The 24,948-nt window shown below is 36.5% G+C and overlaps 1 protein-coding gene across 2 annotated transcripts in view; it reads right to left on the bottom strand.

Annotated features, from left to right (window-relative positions):
• Nucleotides 1–24,948, bottom strand: part of LOC136826122 (zwei Ig domain protein zig-8-like) — a 248,965-nt gene that overhangs the window by 161,463 nt on the left and 62,554 nt on the right. For both annotated transcript variants that reach the window (XM_067083108.1, XM_067083109.1), the window contains exon 2: nt 20,370–21,072. In XM_067083108.1, the coding sequence (XP_066939209.1) occupies nt 20,370–20,529 (160 nt within the window). In that variant the 5' untranslated portion in view covers nt 20,530–21,072. The remainder of the gene's footprint in view (nt 1–20,369; nt 21,073–24,948) is intronic.

Raw genomic sequence — 24,948 nt, 5'->3', positions numbered from 1 at the left:
GGAGATAGAGTCATATGAAATCCTGCAAGCCTCAGAAGAAATGGAGGAACTTGACGTCACTAACTGGACGAGATCAGAAGGGGGTGTGGAAAGGAGATTAGTGGATATTTGTGGAAGATAAAACACAGGAAACATGAGCGGTGATTTTCATGGAAGACCCTTGTGTCACTGAACACTGATGATACTGTTAAGATGTTCTCAAAGCTCTAGAGAAATTATCTGTTACACACACACACACACACACACTCATATATATATATATGTATTTGTTTTATATATATCATATATATATATATACTAACAGGACCTATTCAAACTGGATGGTATCTATATATATATATATATATATATATATATATGTATTTGTTCTGGATCATACAATTTAACAGGACCTTCAAACTGGAAAAAAAAGTTACAAACTTTCTAGGACAAACAGTCCTCATTCTCAAGTATCCGTTTGTCCTAGAATGCTTGTAACTTCTTTTGAAAAGAAATATCTCCACTAGATACCATCCGGTTTTAATGATGTCCTGTTAGTAAAATATATACATATACATACATACTTACATACACATACTCACTCATTCATGCACATACATATGTGTTAGATAATTACGTAATAGTTTCCAAAACAGTTTCAAAACCAACCAAGCTCTGTAATTTAGTTTGGGATTGTCAGAACTTTCCGAAGTGAATGCACAGCTTTTCATATGTGTAACACACTCCAACTTGATGCGGTCAGGAACATTATGCCATGGAAATGGTAACCAGATACTACAGTAGAATATAATATCCCCTTTTAGTTGCTTATTGCTAATCGTTCGCCGTTGTATAATCGTTAACGTGGATCATCAAACATTTATACCACAGTTTGAATACTCACAAATTTTGGAAATAATCATCAGATGGGTTTGGAAATTTACAGTAGTTCCTCCCCATACTCAAGTAAGTAAGTGTCAAATTATATATATATATATATATATATATATATATATATATATATATATATATATATATATATATATATATATATATATATATATATATATATATATATATATATATATGTGTGTGTGTGTGTGTGTGTGTATGTGATTATATATATATATATATATATATATATATATATATATATAATATATATATTTACTATAATGTAATCACCATCACTATAATATATATATATATTATATATATATATATATATATATATATATATATATATATATATATATATATATATATATATATATAGAATAACTTTTACTATAATGTAATCACCATCACTTAAGACGACGCTTCCCCAGGGGCTTGTTTTCGTGCTCACGTCCCCTACCCCCCCCCTAGTCCCTAGAAGATTTTGAGGGAAAAACATGTCTCAGGTTATTATAGAAGTAATTACTGACATGTAATATCTATAACGACTCTCTGACGAGTTCTGTATGGATGTCAGCTGGCTGTAATGGGTAGGTTTTTTTTTTTTTTTTTTTAAGTAGACGGTTGATTTCAAAGATCATTACAGTCGAAAAGTGCAGGAGGGAGAAAAGTTTTTTTTTATTCTACCGTTGAGATATTCTTACATTATGTAAATGAAGGTAATTATCTTTTAGTTCAATGTTATGTTGTCATTGTTTAAAAAGCTTTAATTTACGACTATTTATAGCTTATTGTTTGTTTAAGTGGCCTTTTAAATTCTTTCACGTAATTTTAATTTATTTAATTTGCAATTCAATTTACTCTTTGTTTAATTAGTCTTTTATATTCTTTCGCCTCATTTCAACTCAAGAAAACATGTAATGGTTATCATTGTTCCCAAACGTGTTTGAGCTTTTACTAAAGTTAAGTATATCTTAGTTTAACCAGACCACTGAGCTGATTAACAGCTCTCCCAGGGCTGGCCCGAAGGATCAGATTTATTTTACGTGGCTAAGAACCAGTTGGTTACCTAGCAACGGGACCTACAGCTTATTGTGGAATCCGAACCACATGATAGCGAGAAATAAATTTCTATCACCAGAAATAAATTCCTTTAACTCTCCATTAGCTGGTCGGAGACGCGAACTCGGGCCTACCAGAGTGCTATGTATATAACTATGAGCAAATAGGCTGAAACTGGAATAAAAATGTCCCTCCCCCCTTTTTTTTTGTTCTCCAGCCCATGTCACACACCAACTGGTGGTCCAGTCGATTTTGGTCAACTTGTACCCGTCTTTCACTGTGTCATCGAGATGGATTGTGATGGACGTGGGTTGATTAAGTGTGCTTTCTTTTCCTTTCACCAGCGAAAGCCCTTGTATACTTTTTATATTGTCATTGTTCGTTTATTTATAAATTCATCACGTTTCAAACACACTATTTATATTTAAAAGTTGTCGTTTTGTCTTTTATGTATTTGTAAATGTATCATTTCAAATGCTGTTTAAATTTAGATTGGTATGACGTTAATGGCAGAGTTTGACTCGCGATATAACAGTTTTTAAGATAAGGTCAAGCGGAGGTTATGAATTGTGTTATTAGAATGACTTGGCGCAGAGATAATGAGTGCCAGAACTACAGTACGAGCGAGAACAGTCAGTGACATTGATTTACAATGATGAATAGCAAGAATGTAATATACATGTGTGTGTATATATATATATATATATATATATATATATATATATATATATATATATATATATATATATATATATATATAATCACACATTACCGCAGGTGAAAAATAAGACCGGCTTCGACTTGGAAATAAAGTCGAAACCGGTCAGGACCTACACGCCGTCTCATATTTTTCACCTGTGGTAACGTGTGGTAAATGAATCGCGTACAAAAGTGATTATAAACATATATATACACTATATGTGTGTGTGTATGAGATAGACATATATAGAGATATAATATTTATTATTCTTCAAATATGATATATATTAGCATATTATTCTTTAAATGAATGTTAGCTTTAAGAGAGAGAGAGAGAGAGAGAGAGAAGTTTATTATTCTTCAAATGAATGTTAGACCAAATTCAAGGAAAGAATTGTTTTTCATTATCTCTCGTTTTTCATCAACAAAGATCTTTCTCTCTCTAGAAATCACCAGTGTTAAAAGACGCATTTACATGGCTTTTTCAATGCCTTTCGGGCAATATGTCGCAATGTCCTTTCGCGTGATTGCGTATGTTTTCAGTCTCAAATCACGCGAAATAACAAGCATTGTACCAACTGCATTCGCGTTTGCAACGAATTGCAGTATTATTACTCTTGTTACTGTGTTTGTATTACAATGGTCGTCTTTATGTTTATGGTTTATGTTCTTGACGTTTTTGTAAACTTTTGAAAAAATGCAATTTAGGATGAAACGACGATGGCTGTTAACGACTGAGTGATGGTTACCAGATTATCTCTTCATTTTACCATTTTCACCGGCGTGAAAACGGTCGTCAGGAAGTGATTCAACATACAATATTATACAATGTAATATTCGATTTGACACCGTCGGGCATTGTGCCTTAGTTATCAATTCCAGCCAAAGCTTTTAGCCAGCGACGGACACCGTGGGGTAATAAAATCGAACGGCAATGAGCCGCACTCCAAAAGCTACGACGCAGCCATCAGTCTTATGGAAACTGAGAGAGATCCCATCTCCGGTTATGACTGTGATCGACGAGTGACAATACGCAAACATGCGTCGGGCGAGAGATGGCAACCAGCCAATCAGGGGCATTTAGCTCGAGAGGCGAAGCGGGAAAGGATGGTTAGTGTCTCTTTATATCAAGAGCGCAACTCCCTTTGGCCCTGTCAATTTGGGGGGCACTGATCGGAGCTCGGGATGTGTCGGCCGTATAGGCAATCTATTCGAATTAGGTCGTTGTCCAACACGACCTTTCAGCTGTGGGTGTCCCGGAGTTTCGGATATGGGTTTCTTTTTTTTGGCCCCCAATTTCACATCCACGTCTGGTCGGATGTTCATAGAGGTGGCCAAAGGTTTTGAGGTGTGCGTAATGTCAAGAGATTAGCGTTTCATGGTGTATTCAGCGTGGGGCTAATAAATGATGAGGGAAAAGATTGTTGTTTCGTATGCGTTCAAATTTCTGTAGGCTTAGATAGGGTGAGAAGTTTGCCAGTTCTCTTTCTCGTTATCTTTCATTCATTACGTTTTTGCCTCCTTATTTCTGTTTGTGTGTATATATTAACACTAAAAAGTTTTTAATTCTTTTACGATCGATCACAGGTATGCATATAAAGGAACCATAAGCCCTTTAAAAATAAAAAAAAAAAAAATCACATTTCACTGCAGCCATCAATTTTTGCTTGTTTGGGACCATGGGGTCATCTCGTTCCGAGCTTCGAAGTAGTTCCACATTCGAAATCAATCTGCAACAAACATTCCAGTTCAGATATCCGACGAGATGGCCAACAGTTAGTGGCCAGAAACCGTTGGTGGGTAGCTGCGCTTTTATTCCGTATTTTTTTTTATTTAGATATGTTAGGTCATTGTCGTGATTGTCACGGTATTTTCAACAAATATGCCATACAATTCAATGTTCCTGGCTTTCGTAATGGTAAATAGTTGTACATATACGAAAATCTGTTCTGTTGGTCATGTTTGCATTCTTCAGATGGAGAAGGATTTCATTCTGTTAGGTTGGGCTAAAATTCGTTGAGTCAGCCTCTCATGTGCCCTAAATTCTCAGCAGAATTTTCGGTTCTGCTTTTGCCATAAAGGAGTAAAATTTATAACCAGCTAAAAATTCAACTTTATAGCTTTGGTGCATCATCAGACGTCCATTGCAAATGCTTCCCACTTTTGTAGCCTTAGAGGCGACAATAATTATTTTTTAAATGTTGGACAACAACGTCGTAACGAGGTTTATTCTAGATAAGTGTTGTTAAGTAGGGTACTATTTATGTGGATAGACATGGTTCTGTGTTTAATCTTGGAGACGTTATTCACTGTTAAATTGGGTCATGATTGATATATGTTCAATGAACTTCATTATATATTGCTGTGGTATCGCATGAAAACAGTTGTCTTCAAGTGATAAAAAACTAACTTTCTTCATATATATCCTTGGCAATTTTCAAGTTGAACCTTCAGATAATTTTTTTTTAAAAAGAGAAATGTGTTGTAAAAACAACATCGTAATTATTTAGAGGTTTCCTTTGTATCGAAATTACGATACAAAGGAAACCTCTAAATATTTACGATAGAAAATTACGATAGAAACTCTCTCTCTCTCTCTCTCTCTCTCTCTCTCTCTCTCTCTCTCTCTCTCTCTCTCTCTCTCTCTCTCTCTTTAACGAAACCTCTCTCTTTACGAAAATCATGGTCGGAGAACGTGGCTTCACTTATCACGTATGATTTGCAGTTAATTCCAAAAGTTTACTTCTTTTTTTTTTTATCAGAACGCTAATGGAGAGATCCTCTCTCTCTCTCTCTCTCTCTCTCTCTCTCTCTCTCTCTCTCTCTCTCTCTCTCTCTCTCTCTCAAAAGGCTAAAAGCAATCTTACCTTTTATTCAATTTCAACAGAGAGAGAGAGAGAGAGAGAGAGAGAGAGAGAGAGAGAGAGAGAGAGAGAGAGAGAGAGAGAATTGCAGGCTTAAAAGACTAGATATGGAATGTTTTTTTTCCTCACGTCTGGGATGAATTGAGGTTACGCTTTCTGTCTGAAATGAGAAAATCCCAAGATTATTTTTGGGAATTTATTTCGAGCTCCCTTTTCTTTTTTTGGGGGGGGGGGTTCGTGCATTGTCTTGATTATTTATGTCTGATTCATCTATTTTTATGTTTTTTGTTGTCCGTATTGTATACATTTTATCGCTGAAAGGCCTTGCATCCCCTATTTTGAGGCGTGATTTGCAAACATTTTGCGGTTCAATGGTTGGTCATAAATCTATATGTATATTAATCCACTGATCTCCCGAATAACATTTAAATAATGAATATCGTCCACAGGAAATACAGAATATCAAATGAATCGGAACGCGGACTAAAAGAAAACTCCTGCAGAAGATAAAGAATTCTCCCAGTGTCTGACCTTTCTTTTTTATATATAAACGTCGAAAGTGGTTATTGGCGTTTTTTACGGCGCTGTCTGAATTTATATTGCCTGAACCATTTTACTCATTGGAAAATTGATAACTGGTTTTACAGCCGAATACGTTTCTGTTTGAACGTTGGGGGAAGGTCTTGGTCTGTATATATATACATATGTATATATATATATATATATATATATATATATATATATATATATATATATATATATATATATATATATATATATATATATATATATATATATATATCAATATATATATATATATATTTCAAGTATACCTTAGTTTAACCACTGAGCTGATTAACAGCTCTCCTATGGCCGGCCCGAAGGATTAGATTAATTTTGCGTGGCTAAGAACCAATTGGTTACCTAGCAACGGCACCTGCAGCTTATTGTGGAATCCGAACCACATCAGAACGAGAAATGAATTTCTATCACCAGAAATAAATTCCTCTAATTCTTCATTGGTCGGTCGGAGAATCGAACGCGGGCCTAGCAGAGTGCTAGCCGAGAACGATACCGATGTGTATGTATGTATATATATATATATATATATATATATATATATATATATATATATATATATATATATATATATATATATATATATATATATATATATATATAATATACATTTGATTTCCATATATATATATATATTTTATTTATTAAGACATTCGATTTCACTGTTAGTTTTGCTGTGTTTTGCTCCCTTTCTCTAAGACATTTCTAGTTGGAAACTCACCAGCCTCGAGATGGTGAGCTTATTAAAGAAGAAAAGTTTACTCCACACAAAAATATTTTCGTTCTCGGGATTCCGCCGCTCTTTTGGCCCCACCTTTTTTTTTTATTGCATCATAGCCTGGTTTTGAGAAAGTAGTTTACCCCGTCGAAGAACATGCAGTTTTATTTAGGCACCTCGGATTAGTCGGTGGAATTCGTCGGTTTTTGCAAGATCATATTTTAGTATTGTTTGATTAAGCTTTTTTTTTTACCGTTTGTTAGCTGATTAGTATTTTTGGTTGATTTAATTCTCACCATATATACTTAATCATTAAAAGAATGATTGTTGCTTTGCATTCCGTAAGTTCCTCGTTGGACGAGTCGGTAGAGTTCTCGGCTAGCACTCTGCTAGTCCGGAGTTCGAGTCTCCGACCGGCCAATGAAGAATTAGAGAAATTTATTTCTGGTGATAGAAATTCATTTCTCGGTATAATGCGGTTCGGATTCCACAATAAGCTGTAGGTCCCGTTGCTAGGTAACCAATTGGTTCTTAGCCACGTAAAATAAGTCTAATCCTTCGGGCCAGCCCTCTAGGAGAGCTGTTAATCAGCTCAGTGGTCTGTTAAACTAAGGTATAATTAACTTTATTTGTGCATTCCGTTGCATCATATTGAGTTGAATTGCTAATTTTACAATATTTAAAAGAAATATCAGATATAAAATAAGTAAAATACATCTTATGCAAAGAATGTCAATCATTCCTGGATTAAAGATGAAAGGTTGATGGATTATAGGAATCTGCAATTGAAGACGAAATGTAACTATGCTAGATCGTGATCATTAGCATTACCTAGTATTAAAGGTGCTGGGTTTGAAAGCAGCTGCCTTGTTCTTCAACTTTAAATAACCTGGAATTTCTTTGGATTTTGGCTGGCATTAACGGTAACTCTTGTGCATTATTTTTTCACGCATATACGGAATGTATATGCTGCTAATTTTGAATGTCTTTCTTTTGGTCTTTTAGTTCTGTCACTGTCTGCTCGCTGTGAGCTATTACAATGCTAGATTTTGATAATTTCATTTTTATCTAATGGTAACCTTAGTTAATGTGCGTATATTTGAGTATTTATTCTTTTTTCCATGTGTACAGTTTGTACATACGGTTTGCAAGTTATGAACCAGAACTTTACTTAATACACCGTGAAGGTAGACTTCTTTATCATTATGCCTTCTGATGTATTCATGGGCGGACGTCATGAAAAATAGCAGAGTGATTCAATAATGGCCGGCGATTAAAGAAATAGACATCATTTTCCAGTATTAGTACAAAAGGTTTAAGAGAAGGCCTTTCATATCAGTCGTCTGCGACCAAGTTTGCCGAATCTAGTTCCGCAAATGTTATCCTGTAAAGTATGAATAAAAAAATGTTAAACCTTTTTTTTTTTATTTATTTCAACGTCAGTGGTTTTAAAAAGAAATTACACCAGGGACTCAACGGGCTTTGGTTTGTTGTCTATTTTTTTTTCTTTGTACCACGACAAGTATATCTTCCATCTGGCTTCAGAATTTACTTCGTCCGTCTGTTTTCCTGGATTCGCTCGCCTAATGTATTACGAAAGGTGGAGCTATAGTTATCATTCTGACAGGTACCACTCGGTTATGTTTTGTTGTTACAGTGATGGATTTATATCAGGTAGGTGATTGCAATCACGTTTGCTATATATATATATATATATATATATATATATATATATATATATATATATATATATGTATATATATTTATATATATATATATATATATATATATATAAATGTATGTATGAAATGTGTATGCATACAACTGAATACATCAGAAAGTATAATGTCATTTCTCTTAGTGAAATTTCTTTACCAACTATCTTTTTACTACTGTAGCCAAGTTTCCAGGCGTCCATAAGTTGCGTGCGTTCCTTGCGTAGACATTGCAACTTAATTCTGGAATTTTTATATTCACCAGAGTGCCTTACTTTTCTCGCTTAACTTTGTATTTTATGGTTTTCCACTTTCTCTCTCTCTCACAGTATTCCCAACTTTACTGTGTCGAGACAGTCTTGCAGTTCAGTTTGTTTCTCTTGATTGTGTGAATATTTTATGAAGGCGGCGTTTCTGTAGGACGTATGCAATTAAGTACACGTAACTTTTCTTACTTCTATTTAATCTGTTTAGGAGACTTTCTGAAGTTAATTAGGACTTTATTAGATATGTATGTGTGTATATATATATATATATATATTTATATAATATATATACAGTATATATATTTATATAATATATATATATATTATTATAATATATTTCCCTTTCCCTCAATAACTCTAACCTTAGCCGATTTTTTTTTTGCATCATGTGATAAGCAATTCTCGGTTTCTGCTTATTTTAAACTTATAGAGGCATTTTAAAAGGTATCTAAACACAGGTGATATATATATATATATATATATATATATATATATATATATATATATATATATATATATATATGAGTTTGGATATATTATATATTTTCATGCTGTGTATGGATACGTTTTATAATGTTTAAACTAAGCAGAAACCAAGAATTGCTTATCAGATGATGCATAAAAATCGGCTGAGATTAAAGTTATTGAAGGGAAAGGAGTGAACGAAGGATAGGCAAAAATCGAGGATGGGGTTAAAAGAAATTCTTGGGAATGTGTCAACATAAGAAGAGGCTGGAAGACGCAATAGAACCCTTATTTAAGCAGGATAAAGAAATGAGTGTTAGTGAAGGAATAAAAAGGTGAAGGTAAAGTATATAAGGTATAGAAGAGAACGTATAAGGTAGTTAAAAAGAAAGGCGGATAATAATAACGCAGGCGTGAATCCTACAGGAAAAGAGATAATTCTTTAGAAAAGTGAAAGCGAAGTGAAAGTTTAATGAGCAAATGATCTCAGAAGATAAGCTGCAAATAGAGGAATGTTGTCTCGGGAGAACGAGGACCTTTTGCCAAAAGAATGAGCATTTTGAAGTTCAGTTAAATGTGAAGGACTGGGGAGAGAGAGAGAGAGAGAGAGAGAGAGAGAGAGAGAGAGAGAGAGAGAGAGAGAGAGAGAGAGAGAGGACGATCTGAATGGCACAAGAGCTGAAGGTGTTAGTACCCATTTGGGAATGCCGCTGAGAGTGATTGCAGAGAAGGTATGGAATGCAATTAATGCATGGAAATTGATGGAATGGCAGATGAGATACAGCAGTATGGTGGTGAAAGTGATTCAGACGGTGATCTAGGTTTCCAAGTTGTAAACCACAATATTACTTAGTATGCCGCGACGGTATATGGTAGGATTTGATTAAGATTGTAGACGTTCTAGAGGGGTTGGCAGGGGAGAGCAGGGTGGGTTTAGTTGATTCAGGTGTTTATTATGAAACAGTTATGAAGAATATTTTAGGAGGAGATATTTGAAAATGAATATGAGCAAGAGTAAGTTTACGTCCTCAGATGGAAACCAGAAATAATATAGAATGAATGTTAGGATTAAGGGAAAGATTAAGAGCATTTTATTTGTTTAGGCACCATACGATGTTTAGTGAAGGGAGGAAGGTTGTAGGATGTATGGCAAAACTTTGGCAGCCAAAAACGGAATGTTTGAAACAACTGTTGAGTCAACTGTCCCTTAAGGTAGTGAAGTGTGTATATTGAATGAGAGTGGAAAAAAATTAATTGAAGTTGTTAAGATGAATGTATGCATATTGGATGTAGAACGATAAGACTGTGATGTAGGAAAATGTGAAGATAGGAGGAAGTGGAAAATATGTTAGCAGAAGCGAAAAGGATTGTGGACACTAGGATAATGAAGAGAATAGCCTAATAATTCAGAAGTGTCTCGAGGAGAATAAGACTTAGAAAATATGGGTAGATTTATAATGGGGGTATTGAAAGGAAAGGGGTACGTGGAAAATAGAGACAAATAGTTCAGTATTTGTAGGAAATTCAAAGCACTCCTGGTTAGCTTTCTGGATGTGTAGCAAAGACTATGCTGAGGAAGTTTTCTACAAGAGGCTCAATTTCAATTCAGCAATTAAAATTTGAATGCAACAGATATAATTGTTTTCCCCTTTTTTTTTTTGAAGCCACCCGATGGAAGATCAGTGCTTAATTTTTGAAGAAAAAAAAATGCATTATATTATTCATGTTTTTATGCTCGTATGTATATGAACGAATATGTTCTTGTTGAGAAAATAATAGGTAAAAATATTTCTTTAATCTCATCTAACTTTCATTGTGAATATTTTGAAGTAATTATATCACGTGAAGAATGGAAGACCGGAGACTTGATCATCATATTCACTGGCATTAAGAACTAATTGCTTACGTTTTAAAAAAAGCTTTATGATAATTTCGTGAGGCAAAATAAGTTACCTTTTTAATTCCTCTTTTTAAACGTCTTCGGGGCTAAGTCAACACAACCGGAACTCTGAGCTCTTAGTCGTTAATACACCCATTCTCCTCAGACAGAATCATATTCATTCGGCAGTGTTTTATAAATCCTCAAGAACTGGGGTGTATAAATCATTCCACAGAGAGAGAGAGAGAGAGAGAGAGAGAGAGAGAGAGAGAGGCTCATTAATAATTTGGCGTGAGGCGTTCTCAGCAATCCATTCGAGTCCTGATGAAATACTCTCTCCCACTTCCTGAACGTTTGAGTTGCATTAATCAGAAAAACGATTTTGTCTGTGAGCTTTAAGTCTGTTCAAGTGATGCATGAGTCGCGTCGTACGTCAGTCGGGCACCTGGGAAACGTTTAGCTTTTATAAACCGTCGCTCCGTTGTGTTTGATGGCTGGGAACTCCTGGGGATACGGTTCGTTTTATCAGATCCGTAAGATGGTGATGTTGAGCGCTCTTGCATCGTGTTGCAGATGTATGAACGCTCAAAGTTAGATAGGGGAACAGCAGGAATGCAGAGTAGTGTGTGTATTGGGTCTGTTTAATTTTGGGATAACGTACAACGGAGGAAGTATATCAACATTGCGGATAGAGGCAAAGTTATTGATGAAACTTCTGGTAAAAAAAGTGGAATAACTAAGTAACGGAATAACTAAGTAACGGAAGTTTTGTGACAGAGCACAAGAACCAGTCAATTCATATATATATATATACATATATATATATATATATATATATATACATATATATAATATATATATTATATATATGTGTATGTGTATAAATATAAATATAAACAATCATATATATTATACATACAACAACATACACGCACGCACACACACACACACACACACACACATATACACACACACACACATATATATATATATATATATATATATATATATATATATATATATATATATATATATATATACATATATACTGTATAGTTTGTGTCTACGTAGTTCCCGTTACATATTTTGTATATTGTAACTCAGCACGCTTCAGAACATACTGCAGAATCTGTAACCACGCCTCAGCGCGCAAGTTACAATTATTAAACCACAGCAATTGATCTCGTCGTGAGAGAGAGAGAGAGAGAGAGAGAGAGAGAGAGAGAGAGAGAGAGAGAGAGAGAGAATCCCGAAACAACCAACCACAGAAGAAACCAAGAGAAACTTCTCTGTTGTCACTGCCAACACCGACTTCTCTTGTCAATATTAGCAGATTCATTCCGGAAACGAGGCAAGTCTTTTCGCCAGGATTAATGTCCGATGATTTTCTCTGTCTTGTCAAGGGAAGGGAGACCGCATTCACTTCGTTGCTTTGAGGAATCAAGATCAGCGTCGTATCTTTTGCTGTTCGGGCGATTTGTTTCAAGGAGTTTTTAAAATGTCGAAATTGTTTTCATATGTTTTCATATGTGCAGTTTACACGAAGACATTAGCTGTTTGAATTCGCTGTAATTGCGGTGTGTATTTGCGATGAAACTTTTTATGGCGAATTACATTTAGTTTGGAACATTCTGACTTTTTCATTTGCTTTGATTTATTAATACATTTTTTCTCTTTGGGGGGATTTATGCGCATTTTCTTTTACATGATTGTAGTTTTGAGTATACTATAAGCTTAGCTGTCTAAATGTATTGGATTTTTTGTAGTTTTGTTTTTATACTTACAGACTTGCCTGTCTTTCCATTACACAATCTCTTAATTATCAACCTTTATTAAATCCTCAATAAGCATTTTTGGCCATGCAGGTACCCCTTCCAGTCCTACCTCCTTCCACATTCAGCAGATCTCAATACTCCATCTACCCAGTACAGTATTCTCTGCAAATAACACCTCTTCTGTATCCTTTATTTTATCAACTATTTGTTCAATAACCTTCTAACTATATATTTCAACATAGAACATGTTCTTATTCTTCCTATAGTGCTGGTTTATATTTACCTGCTGTTTTCACTAATTGCCCCTTTTTCTCTCTCACCTGCTCTTTTGACTTTATCTGCCACTCTTGAACATGTTCAGCTCCTCTGTTTTTGCATAATAATAATATTAAAGTTGCTCACTATTGCCCCAGGAGTAACTATAGAGCGAGTAAATTCTCAGCATCATCTTACATCCAGGAGATATAAACGCTTACTGTATTATAAAGCCTCAACTTTCATAGTCTATCCATAGGAGTTAAGGTAAAAAAAAATAGCAACACAACATAAAAAAAAGAAATTCTGAGTCTTGAGTTGAAGAGGGTGGCGAGATAATCAGAGTGGGCTACTTGTTTAATTCTTATCCGTATCAGCGTCGTCACATTTAAAATGAGTGGGATTTCAGTGTTCTAAGTTGGTTATTTCTGATTTGAAATCAACGAGTACGTATTTAACTTTATGGTAATTACTATATGATCTCATGTGTAAAGGTTTCGTTTATGTATTCCGAACGCGAGTGTTGACCTAATTTGACTTCCATGTTCAGCCACCATGATATTCCACCCTGTCAGATTTCATTTAGAATGACCTTTTTCACTACATAAAGATTTTATATGTGGGTTCCCAAAAATGTATATATGTGTATATACATACATACATACATACATACATATATACATATATATATATATATATATATATATATATATATATATATATATATATATATATATATATATATATATATATATATATATATTGTATTATTGTTAGTAGTAGGATCCATATTCAGAATTCGCTAGTAAGCGTGGTGACTTCAAGATACAGTACTTAAATTTTTATTAATTTTATGTAAATTTTATGGAATAGAAAAGATAATCAACATCCAAAATCCTGCTAAATTTTGCTTCCTTTAATTCACAAATGGATAAAACAATTTCTGTCTCATTTTATGCATACATACACAGACAAAACAATTTCTCTTTCTCATTTTATACATACATACATACACACTTATGTTATTGTGTGTATATATTAAAAGTTAAGTTAAAGTTCTCCGGGGCCTCTGTAGGCTCATAGGGCCGGCGCTAGTCTCCTGTTTCTTAAGCCGACAGCCAGTGGGGGACAGGTCCCAATGAGTGTCACACGTGGCCAGTGTGTCTCTAGGCCCATTGTTTAACTCCCCAGCCCAAGGACTGCTACCTACCTATTCTCCTACTGAACCTCTCAGGGGTTTTTGACTGTTAGGTTGACGGGCTACCAGGATTTATGCAGTGGCGCAATCCGAGCCATATATATATATATATATATATATATATATATATATATATATATATATATATATATATATATATATATATATATATATATTTTTGTGTTTTCGCTGCAATCTAACAGTATTTTATGAATTTTCGTGACTGTCTAAAGTACAGAGATACAGCTTTGGTGGGATTATAAACAGGAGTTGTGTCACTGGGCCTGCGAAGAAAAATCCGTTCTGTGGACAGGATTAGACCTCATTAACTTGCCACCTGCTCATGCTGAAAAATTAGTGGTTTAATTTCCAGTGTCCCGGCAGATTGGTCTTATCAGTTCAGTTAATGGCGTCGGATTCCATGTTTCTTCTTGTGTGGATATTGATTCTTGCAGGCAGCATGGCCTCACTCCAATTAGTGATGTGACCTATGACCTCACTCCAATTAGTGATGTGACCTGGATTGTCTAGGACAATTACTATGATCCGTACTTATCTTACTGCCCAATTGTGCTTAATTAATGATTGTTAAATGGCTGTGCTAGTCTCGCCGATGTTATTTCCTCGTTACTATTGCATTATATTTAATCCAGTTTCGTTATTAAATCCCATGTATGGACTTGGATACATTTTATTTGAGGGATTGAAGGCCAGGAAAAGTAATGTGAGTAATTAGAAGTGGACAAAAGATTAATGCCTTTTTTGCACTCTTGGGAGGTAAGTCGCACGGGATTGATTGGACCCATGTAAGTACGATAAGGAAAAGTAATAATATTATATTCTAAAACTCTTAAAAATATTATATTCTAAAACTTAAAAATTAAAATATTAATATTACGTTTTGCTCTACATTCGATGATATAGTTCTGCCTAAGATGTTCGAAGGAGATTTAAAATAGAAATGAAAGAGTTTCGGTATAATTCTTGTAAGCGTCTTATTCCTTTCTTGTTTTTAAATTAGCATCTTACTTAATCCATAACAGTTGTTCCTTACTGATGCCCCACCTCGGATCTATGGCCGATTTAAGTTTAAAAATGTTTATGAACCCTTTTGCTTTTGCAGGGTTTTTTTTTTTTTGTAAAATCGTGTAATCTTTTTTTAATTTTCAGTTTCTGCTTGAAGTAGCTTGCTTGGGAATGCATTAGAATAAAGGCGAAATATGTAGGACCCCATTGTTTCCTTTTAATCGTGGCCATATACGTCTTTTCTCCTTTGAGGAGTGGGCACGGGTGTTGCCCTTGGAACATCCTGTCTCCTCTGCATATAGGCTGCAACCCACTGCAGTCGTCCAACAATCTTGTTCTTAATTCCCTGATTAAATCATCATGCACAGTGACTTTTAACTGAACGCACTCTTCTTGGTCTGTCATGCCCTTGAATCGAACCCGGCTTTTATTCTGAGTATGGAAAGCGACTTAAGAATTAGACTGCTTAATCATAGTCATTCGCGACGTTGCAGACAAGTTCGGGTTTCTGTGTGAATTAATAATTCGGCTGTCAGCCAGCCCTTACGCAACGACGGCTCTCTGTATTGCGTTGCCCAGAAAAGAAGAAATGGTGGGAAAAGCGGATTCTCTCCGGCGAAGCCTTTAATGTTCCCCGCCAAAGGAACCAGTGTGCGAAGGTGTTTAACTAATGAGTAAACTTCGCCTCAGTTGATGCGGAAGGCGATTAATTATTGGTGCCCAAGAAAAGGTGGAGGGGGAGGGGGAGGGGGGGGGGTCCCTCGACCCAAGTTCCACCGGTAGATAATCAACAGCCCCTGAGAACTTGGATATTTGGTCGGGGAAAGTATTTGGTGAGGCGAAGACAACCCAATTTGGAAATCCGAACGAGGAAGGAGAGAGGATCCGTCAGAATGGAAATCCTTCGCCCAATATTCCTAATTAGGCCTAATTGTGTGTTCCTGCCGTGTCTGAATGCTTAGGCTAAATTAGGGTTTGATTGATAGTTATCTGACGGTTGTAAATCTATATCTTGTCGAATTGTTGTTCCCATTTGGGAGTTGTTGAGTTGTTGATTTTGGTGGGTGTTGACGGGATGTATTGAGGTGATTGCGTTTGTTTATTAAGATATGTATACATACACATACCTATATACATTTGTGTGTTTGTGTACATACAAATACATGCATGTATGTATGTGTGTTATGTCTTACAATTGTCACATGATCCATATGAATTCGTCCAAAAAAAAATGCTCTAATGAAACTAAATAAGATGATTCAAATACTGTAATTATAAACCAAAAATTAATCCTAGTCTAATCGGAGATCCGAATCGGCCTTATGGTTTTTGGGTTGGATGGGTGTTTTGGATCCTGATAAAGCAGGGGATTACAAACTTTTCCTTAAGCTTTACAAATTTCATAATCTATAGATTTATTGTTAAAACTCTGAGTGACTTTTTCACGAAGCTTTGTTAAGCTGCTTCCAAGTTATCGGGGTGTTGTTTTTCTTAAGTATCTGATGTCTACTTTGATATAAGTTCGATTTTAACTTGTTTTTCATTTTGCAGCTTTCTCAGTTTTTCTGGAAAATTGTCTTATGGAAATTGTCAAAAGCTATATACAGTAAGTAACTGCTGTCGGTAGAAAATCCATTAGTAGTCTGAAGAATCTAATGGTTACCAAGATAAATTTCTACAAGTTCTTAAACAGGTCAAATGACAACATTTTCCAGCATTGCTTTGCTTTGTGCAAGCCCTGATAATAGTGATTTGACAAAATCATATGTTAGATCTGACAACACACGTACACTCAGACACAGGCACACATGTTGGTGCCTCGTTTGCATGCATGTTTTTGTGCTTTCATTATACGTGGCGTTGAAGGGTACCTTGGCTTTGACAGAGCCTCTGTACTGATGCTTTCCAGAGCCATGGGATTGAAGGGTGCACCAGAGAAAAATTTCCATTCCTGCACTATTCCATTTTAAACTACTTATATTTTTTTATTTGCACATGAAACTCCGAGTTGCTGTTATTTGCCATTAAATGAGAATAGTGTATTATTACGAATGATGACCGTTAAATCAGGCATACCTAAAATTCTTAGGTTCAATGTAAAGAAAATCGTCCTCTGTATTTAAATCTGGGGTTACTTAGCTATCCCGGGCACCAACCAATTCAGTGCCCTTTAAAAATACATCTTATATTTTTATAGTAATTGTCAGGTGCAATATATCAAATTGAGTTTTATTAAGCATCTAAACCATATATTTTGTGTTCGTTTTACACCTGCATCCGAGAGTTATGGATGGAACACAAAATGAACAGGATGAAAAAAATGACTCAAAAGAATTAGAGAAATATTTAGTACAGGTTGAAAACCATGAAAAGACCTTGATTACAGCCATAGATCCTAACCTAACCTAAACCATCACCTCCTACCGTATGTTTAAACTTTTTTTTTTATGAATTACACAACGCTGTCATGAACTGCGTATGATACACGGTTGACAAGTGGAAGGTATAGAATTCTTTGTATATTTTGCCCTATTGAACTTGAGGTGGTGCACTTTCGGATCGTTTTTCAAACATGGCTTTTACCCTACGGAATGCATTAGTATTTTTGTGTAGAACTTTTGATAATGTTCTTGATTAAGATAAAACAAAAGATGAAATAATGGTCTTTAATTAAAACAAAAGGTGAATAATTGTCTTGAATTTACTTTGGCAGAAAACAGACGAGAATTCATGTAACGTTTTACCTCATGGAATGCATTAGTTTTTTTTTGTGTATAACTTTTGATAAAGTTCTTAACTAAGATAAAAGTATATGAAAGAACGATCGTTAATTAACAGGGGGAGAAAGTAGACGAGAATGCATGTAACGTTTAAATGCAGGGCTTATGTCAAAATAGGTAATTAATTTTTTAATTAGGATAATTTATTATAAATTTGATATAATTTAATTACCTCGTCTCAGTGCATTTTTATGTTTTATTTTTTCAAATTGTTTTCGCAATGTTGAGAAAGCTCATTAATAATACCAGGAACATGTTCTATTCTTCCACGGAATATTTTATATGTATATATATATATATATATATATATATATATATATATATATATATATATACACATATATACATACATACATACATACATACATACATACATACATACATACATACATACATACATGTTTGTATATGTCTACGTTGCTTTTAATCAAATAACAATACTGATTTTCACACCGTTTGAGATGATTAGCTAATGGAATTGCGCACTAATGCATAAACCAATCGGGCTTGATCATGCGTTTTATAATTACGTAAAATTGCATGAAATGTAACAGTTCAAAATACATCAAAAGCTGTGAGCATTATTTAAAGCAATACTAACACTTTAATTATACATAGATGCATGCATGCAGGGTGTTTGTGATTTTATACATAGGTACATGAATGCACAAGACAGTGAAATAACGTAAGAAAAATATAAAGACGGAATATAACGAAAGCAAATGAGCATTGGCAGTGTGTATCGAAAGAGAGAGAGAGAGAGAGAGAATATCAAAGAGGTGACAGTGAGTCGCTCCCTCCTGTTACATGAGAAAAAGGAAGTTATGAATGGGGGGAAAAAGTGAAGACGTAATAACTGTCAGAGAGTGATAGCCGTTCGGTGATAAAGAAGGAGAGACGAAAGTAAAATACTGGATTGAAGGGAAATGACCAATTTGCAGATGGGTGCAATGATTTGGAGAGGAAAGAATGCTGCCACAAAAAAAAAAAAAGGAGGAAAATTCGACTGTGAATTGTGTGGACGGGATGGCCAGGCACACACAGATTTGGTTACGTATCTTTAGAGACTCTGTAAAGGTTTGCTGAAAAGTTTCCAGGAATGGGGGATGTCGCGAAAGTTTGAGAGGTTTTAATGACGGTTGCAGTGCTGAAAGTATTCCAGTGCTGAAATTATTCCAGTGCTGAAATTATTCCAGTGTTGAAAGTATTCCAGTGCTGAAAGTATTCCAGTGCTGAAAGTATTCCAGCTGAAAGTATTCCAGTGCTGGAAGTATTCCAGCTGGAAGTATTCCAGTGCTGAAAGTATTCCAGCTGAAAGTATTCCAGCTGAAAGTATTCCAGTGCTGAAAGTATTCCAGTGCTGAAAGTATCCCAGTGCCCCAGGACTAGGTCTCTCTCTCTCTCTCTCTCTCTCTCTCTCTCTCTCTCTCTCTCTCTCTCTCTCTCTCTCTCCACCGTTCCCTTTTGGAGAGGAAATAGGGACTGAATAAAGGGAAGATGTGAGAAAAAGTAGATTAGGTAAATAAGCGAGATGAAAGATATCCGTTAGAAAGAATTAGGTAAGAAACGTTTAGATGGTGATTGCAGAGCTAAAAGTATTCCATTACCCCAAAACCAGGCCACTCCCCACCCCCCCCCCTCCGTTCCCCCATTTTTGGGGGGGGGAAGTGGGCGCTTTCTGAATAAAGGGAAGATGTGAGAAAAAGTAGATTAGGTAAATAAGTGAGATGAAAGATATGCTTTTGAAAGAATGAGGCATGAAAGGTTTGAATGACGATTGCTGTGCTAAAAGTGCCCCGGCACCCCAAGACCAGGCCTCTCTCTCTCTCTCTCTCTCTCTCTCTCTCTCTCTCTCTCTCTCTCTCTCTCTCTCTCTCTCTCTTGGGGAGGAAGTGGGCACTCTCCGCATAAGGGGAAGATGTAAGAGAAAGCGGATTTAAATAAATAAATAGATGAAAGGCATGCGTTAGAAAGAACGAGGCAGATGAGTCGCAGTGTTTGAAAAAGGCAAACTGCAAAAAAAAAAATAAAATAAAAGCAGAAGCGAATGGAAATCCACAAAAACAAACAGACAAACGAACAAACCTCAGCAACGATGGAAGCACCGAAGTGTTTTTAAAGGGACATAAATGAATGAAAAGTCGCCGCGGGACGAGGAAGCAAAAAAAAAAATAAAAAAGATGGGGATTTCCCAAGCAGAGTAAACACTCACCAAAGCAGGCCGTCAAGAGGAGTCCAAGCAGGAGACTGCTGCTGCTGCTGCTGCTGTTACTGCTGCTACTGCCACTGCTGCTATTGCGGCTGCTTCTGCGGCAGTAGACGAGGGCACCGCTACTGCTGCTTGCGGTGGCGTTGTTATTGTTATTGCCCATTCTGCTGAAATGGCCAGGGTTTTAGGATAAGGGAAGGGAACTGTCTGTCTCTCTCCCTCTCTCTCTCTCTCTCTCTCTCTCTCTCTTTCCTTTTGGACTACTGCCTACAAAAGACGTTTTAGATGAGGGAGAGAGAGAAAAAAAAAAGGAACACAATTCAGAAAGACAGTTTTTCCTTTTTATATCAAACCACTTGTCCGAAATTGTCTCTTGCTTTTTATATTTTACTGTGCTTGTATATACACTTCCTTTTTTTATTTATTTTTTTTTTTTTAGCAATTTCACTCAAGTCATTCTCCAGGCTGTTATTAGAGAAGCCATTTTCAATTATTGCGAGCGAAAAACGAAGTCTTGCTATTAATTCCCGTCTCTGCGAATGTTTTCCGTTCACATTTGTTTGTCAATCCCGTCACTTGATGCCGAGATTTACCTCGAATCGTTCACTAAATATTCCCCTGCCGCGGTTTCCGCTCTGTCGTTGTAATTTCAAGATACGAGTCACAATTGATCCATTCCAGGCGATAACTCGCAAACGCTGCGTATCTGGAAGCAATAAACAATAGCCAGAGTTTATTATAGTTATTCCTTTGTTACGTAGAGAATTTATCGTTACGCTGCCGCACGTCAAGTAGAATTGCACATCGAGATATGATATTCGTTCCGCGAAACAAGCTCGCGAATACAACACATTTATGCCATTATACGACCAAAACTTGGCGAGAAACAGATGAACGCTTCGTTCGGGGGCCAGAGCGAAACTCTGCGGGACTCCACATTGATACCGCGAAATAACATATAAAGAATAACTTGGTTTTCCATAATGCATCGTAAGTTGCAGAATGCATTCCGCGGAATGTCTCTCGAGCGGCCTCGGCAGCATTCATGTGCGGGACTTAGAAATATCTTTATGTCTTGAAATGAATGCTCCATAAAAATGATTCCTTAACTGCTCTGCTTACTCTCTCTCTCTCTCTCTCTCTCTCTCTCTCTCTCTCTCTCTCTCTCTCTCTCTCTCTCTCTCTGTGGCGTTTTAGACAAACTAATTCTGCTCAAGTTTAGAATCTTTTGTATTTTTTTTTTTATCTAGTTTTAGTTTATGGTAAATTGGCTTTTGATGGCCGTTGCAAAAGATCAGTTTCTCTCTCTCTCTCTCTCTCTCTCTCTCTCTCTCTCCGGCGTTTTAGATAAACTAATTCTGTTCAAATTTAGAACTTTGTGTATTTTTTTTATCTAGTTTCAGTTTATGGTAAATTAGCTTTTGATGGCCGTAGCGAAAGATCAGTCTCCTCTCTCTCTCTCTCTCTCTCTCTCTCTCTCTCTCTCTCTCTCACTGGCTTTGTACATAAACTAATTCTGTTAAAATTTAGAATCTTGAGTATTTTTTGTCTAGTTTTAGTTTATGGTAAATTGGCTTTTGATGGCCGTAGCGAAAGATCAGTCTCTCTCTCTCTCTCTCTCTCTCTCTCTCTCTCTCTCTCTCTCTCTCTCTCTCTCTCTCTCTCTCTCTGGGCGGCTTCATCTGCATAGAATGCCTGCTGCCTCCGTTCATGTGCTCGGCGATAGTGACGCGTGTTTCTCAGTGTTGACTCTGAGCGCTTGGCGTTTTGTTTATGAATGTGTACGCAGGTTTATGCCGGTATGTGTTAGAATACTCGGAGGAAATTAGCTTGCGAGTGTCTCGACACACGCGCATGCATACGTAAATACCCTCTCTCTCTCTCTCTCTCTCTCTCTCTCTCTCTCTCTCTCTCTCTCTCTCTCTCTTGCACACACGTACAAGACACGCGATTGCGAGGTTGTGATATACGTTTGCTAGGCTTCTGCCTTGACGCTCGGGGAAGTGAAGTAACGTTGGTTTTGGTCAGTGCTTGGATGGGTGACCAGCTAGAAATGATTTAGTATGTAAATTGCTTGAATATGCGTTGGGTAGAGCGTGGGGCTAGCAGCTTTATCCCAAGAGTACATACTTTAAACTGGCATATTAACACTTAACTTTTTCTGTATATTATATGTATATATGTGTGTGTGTATATTTATGTATTATATATATATACACATACAGTATATATATATATATATATATATATATATATATATATATATATATATATATATATATATATATATATAAGCATGTCCTCTCAAACCTACAGTATAACAACTCACAACACAGCAAAAGCCTAAAAATAGATTGGATCCATTTCTTGCCCCCATGCAATTTCCCTGAATGGAAAAACCCTCATGATGGAGGGGCTATAGAATATTTTTAAATACGACGAGAACTGCCCGAATAACTCGGAGGAGTCTTACAGTCCCCGGCAAGCAAGGAAGCAAGCAAGCAAGCAAACGCGCGCGCGCACGCACGCAAACACAGGCTTCTGATTCATAGAGTGTAAGTGCGGCGGGCTTAAATTGAGTTTTCTTTCCAAGTACATGATTATGCGGCCTTCGACGATGGAATAATTTAAACTTTTAAAGAGTAGAACCGCGATGTTCTCTCACCAGAATCTGCAAGTAACGGTTATCCCAATTTGGAAAAGTTGCCGGTTAGTGCTTTCGCGGCGCGGAGATTTACCAACGAGGCCACTGCGGCGAAGTTATTAGCAATATCTCTTTGGAGGATGCTCGAGTGTTCGTTTTTATTTAAGTGAAGTAAGCTACAGAGAAGGGGATGCCTAGACTTGTGGCGTGTGGAGGAGATGCCTAGACTTCTGGCGTGTGGAGGTGGTGCCTAGACTTCTGGCGTATGGTGGAGATGCCTAGACTTGTGGCGTATGGAGGAGATGCCTAGACTTGTGGCGTGTGGAGGAGATGCCTAGACTTGAGGCGAGTGGAGGAGATGCCTAGACTTCTGGCGTGTGGAGGAGATGCCTAGACTTCTGGCATGTGGAGGAGGTGCCTAGACTTCTGGCATATGGAGGAGATGCCCAGACTTCTGGCGTATGGAGGAGATGCCTAGACCTCTGGCGTATGGAGGAGATGCCTAGACTTCTGGCGTGTGGAGGAGATGCCTAGACTTCTGGCGTGTGGAGAAGATGCCTAGATTTCTGGCGTGTGGAGGAGATGCCTAGAGTGTGGAGATGCCTAGACTTCTGGCGTGTGGAGGATGCCTTCTGGCGTGTGGAGGAGATATCTAGACTTCTGGCGTGTGGAGAAGATGCCTAGATTTCTGGCGTGTGGAGGAGATGCCTAGACTTCTGGCGTGTGGAGATGCCTAGACTTCTGGCGTGTGGAGGAGGTGCCTAGACTTCTGGCGTATATAGGAGATTACTAGACTTCGGGCGTATGGAAATTTAAAAATAACCTAATGTTTACATAAACTGAAAGATTGTGTAATGACCAGTCTGGTAATGATCGTCTCGATTTAGCAGCTAATTGGTTGGCTCACGTCTGCTAGGTCAGACTTTCGCTCCAGGCGCATTTCCTTCGCTTTCCATCCAGCTGTTAATGGGTATCATTGTTTGCTGGTGTCAAGAATAGGGCAGTAGGGCAGCGACTTCACGCCTACAGAGTTGCTGTGAAACCAGACATCTGGTTATAAATGTATTTATATATATGTATATATAAATTATATATATATATATATATATATATATATATATATATATATATATATATATATATATATATATATAATGTGTGTGCGTGTGTAGAGAGAGAGATAGAGAGAGAAAGACCGTTGCTTCTAACCCTTACTGCACACATCACATCAATGATAATAAACCAGCGATGCCAATATCGAGATTAAAAATAGAAACAAGACGTCCACAATACTAGATCACTGGCACAAAAAAAGGTAGTAAGATTAATGAAATGGTATCGGAAAATTGTAAAGAACGGTGCGATGTCATCGTCAGCTGTTATTTGTCCCTAAGAATCTGACCTTCCCTCCGCATAAAGTCCACATAGAGGTATACCAGTTACACAAAGATACGTGATGTACTTAGCCATGGCTACCGTTATTTACTGCTAATTGTATTCTTTTTTTGGTGTCAGTCGAATGTATTTTATGTGTACAAAAGAAAAAAAAATGTATAGCAATAATATTAACAAGATTTTCTCAAGTTCAGCATTTTGTGGAACGTTTATTATTAAAATCCCCTTCGAAGTACAACTATCTTAAAATCATCAAAATTCCCGTGTACCCAATTTGTTTGACGTTATTGTACAGAAGAATCGGTCTGATTATAAACCGTTGAGATTCTTAAGTGTGAATCACTGGACAGTGACAAGACCACTGGAAATTCTTCTGGAACAGCTGTTATTTGTGGAAGGTGTGGTTTCTTAGGTAATTTAGAAACAGCCACTTTTAACTATCCATATGTTTACGTGACTGTTTAGATTGATTTGTAGTTTGTTGCCATGTACGCTTTAGTAAAGATATTAAATTATTTTGCTCTGTTGATCAAGAAAAACTAG

This window comes from Macrobrachium rosenbergii, chromosome 40 (genome assembly GCF_040412425.1).
Source record: "Macrobrachium rosenbergii isolate ZJJX-2024 chromosome 40, ASM4041242v1, whole genome shotgun sequence".
Taxonomy (NCBI): domain Eukaryota; kingdom Metazoa; phylum Arthropoda; class Malacostraca; order Decapoda; family Palaemonidae; genus Macrobrachium; species Macrobrachium rosenbergii.
Note: the sequence above shows the minus strand (reverse complement) of the source record. Positions and strands in the feature narration are given on the sequence as shown.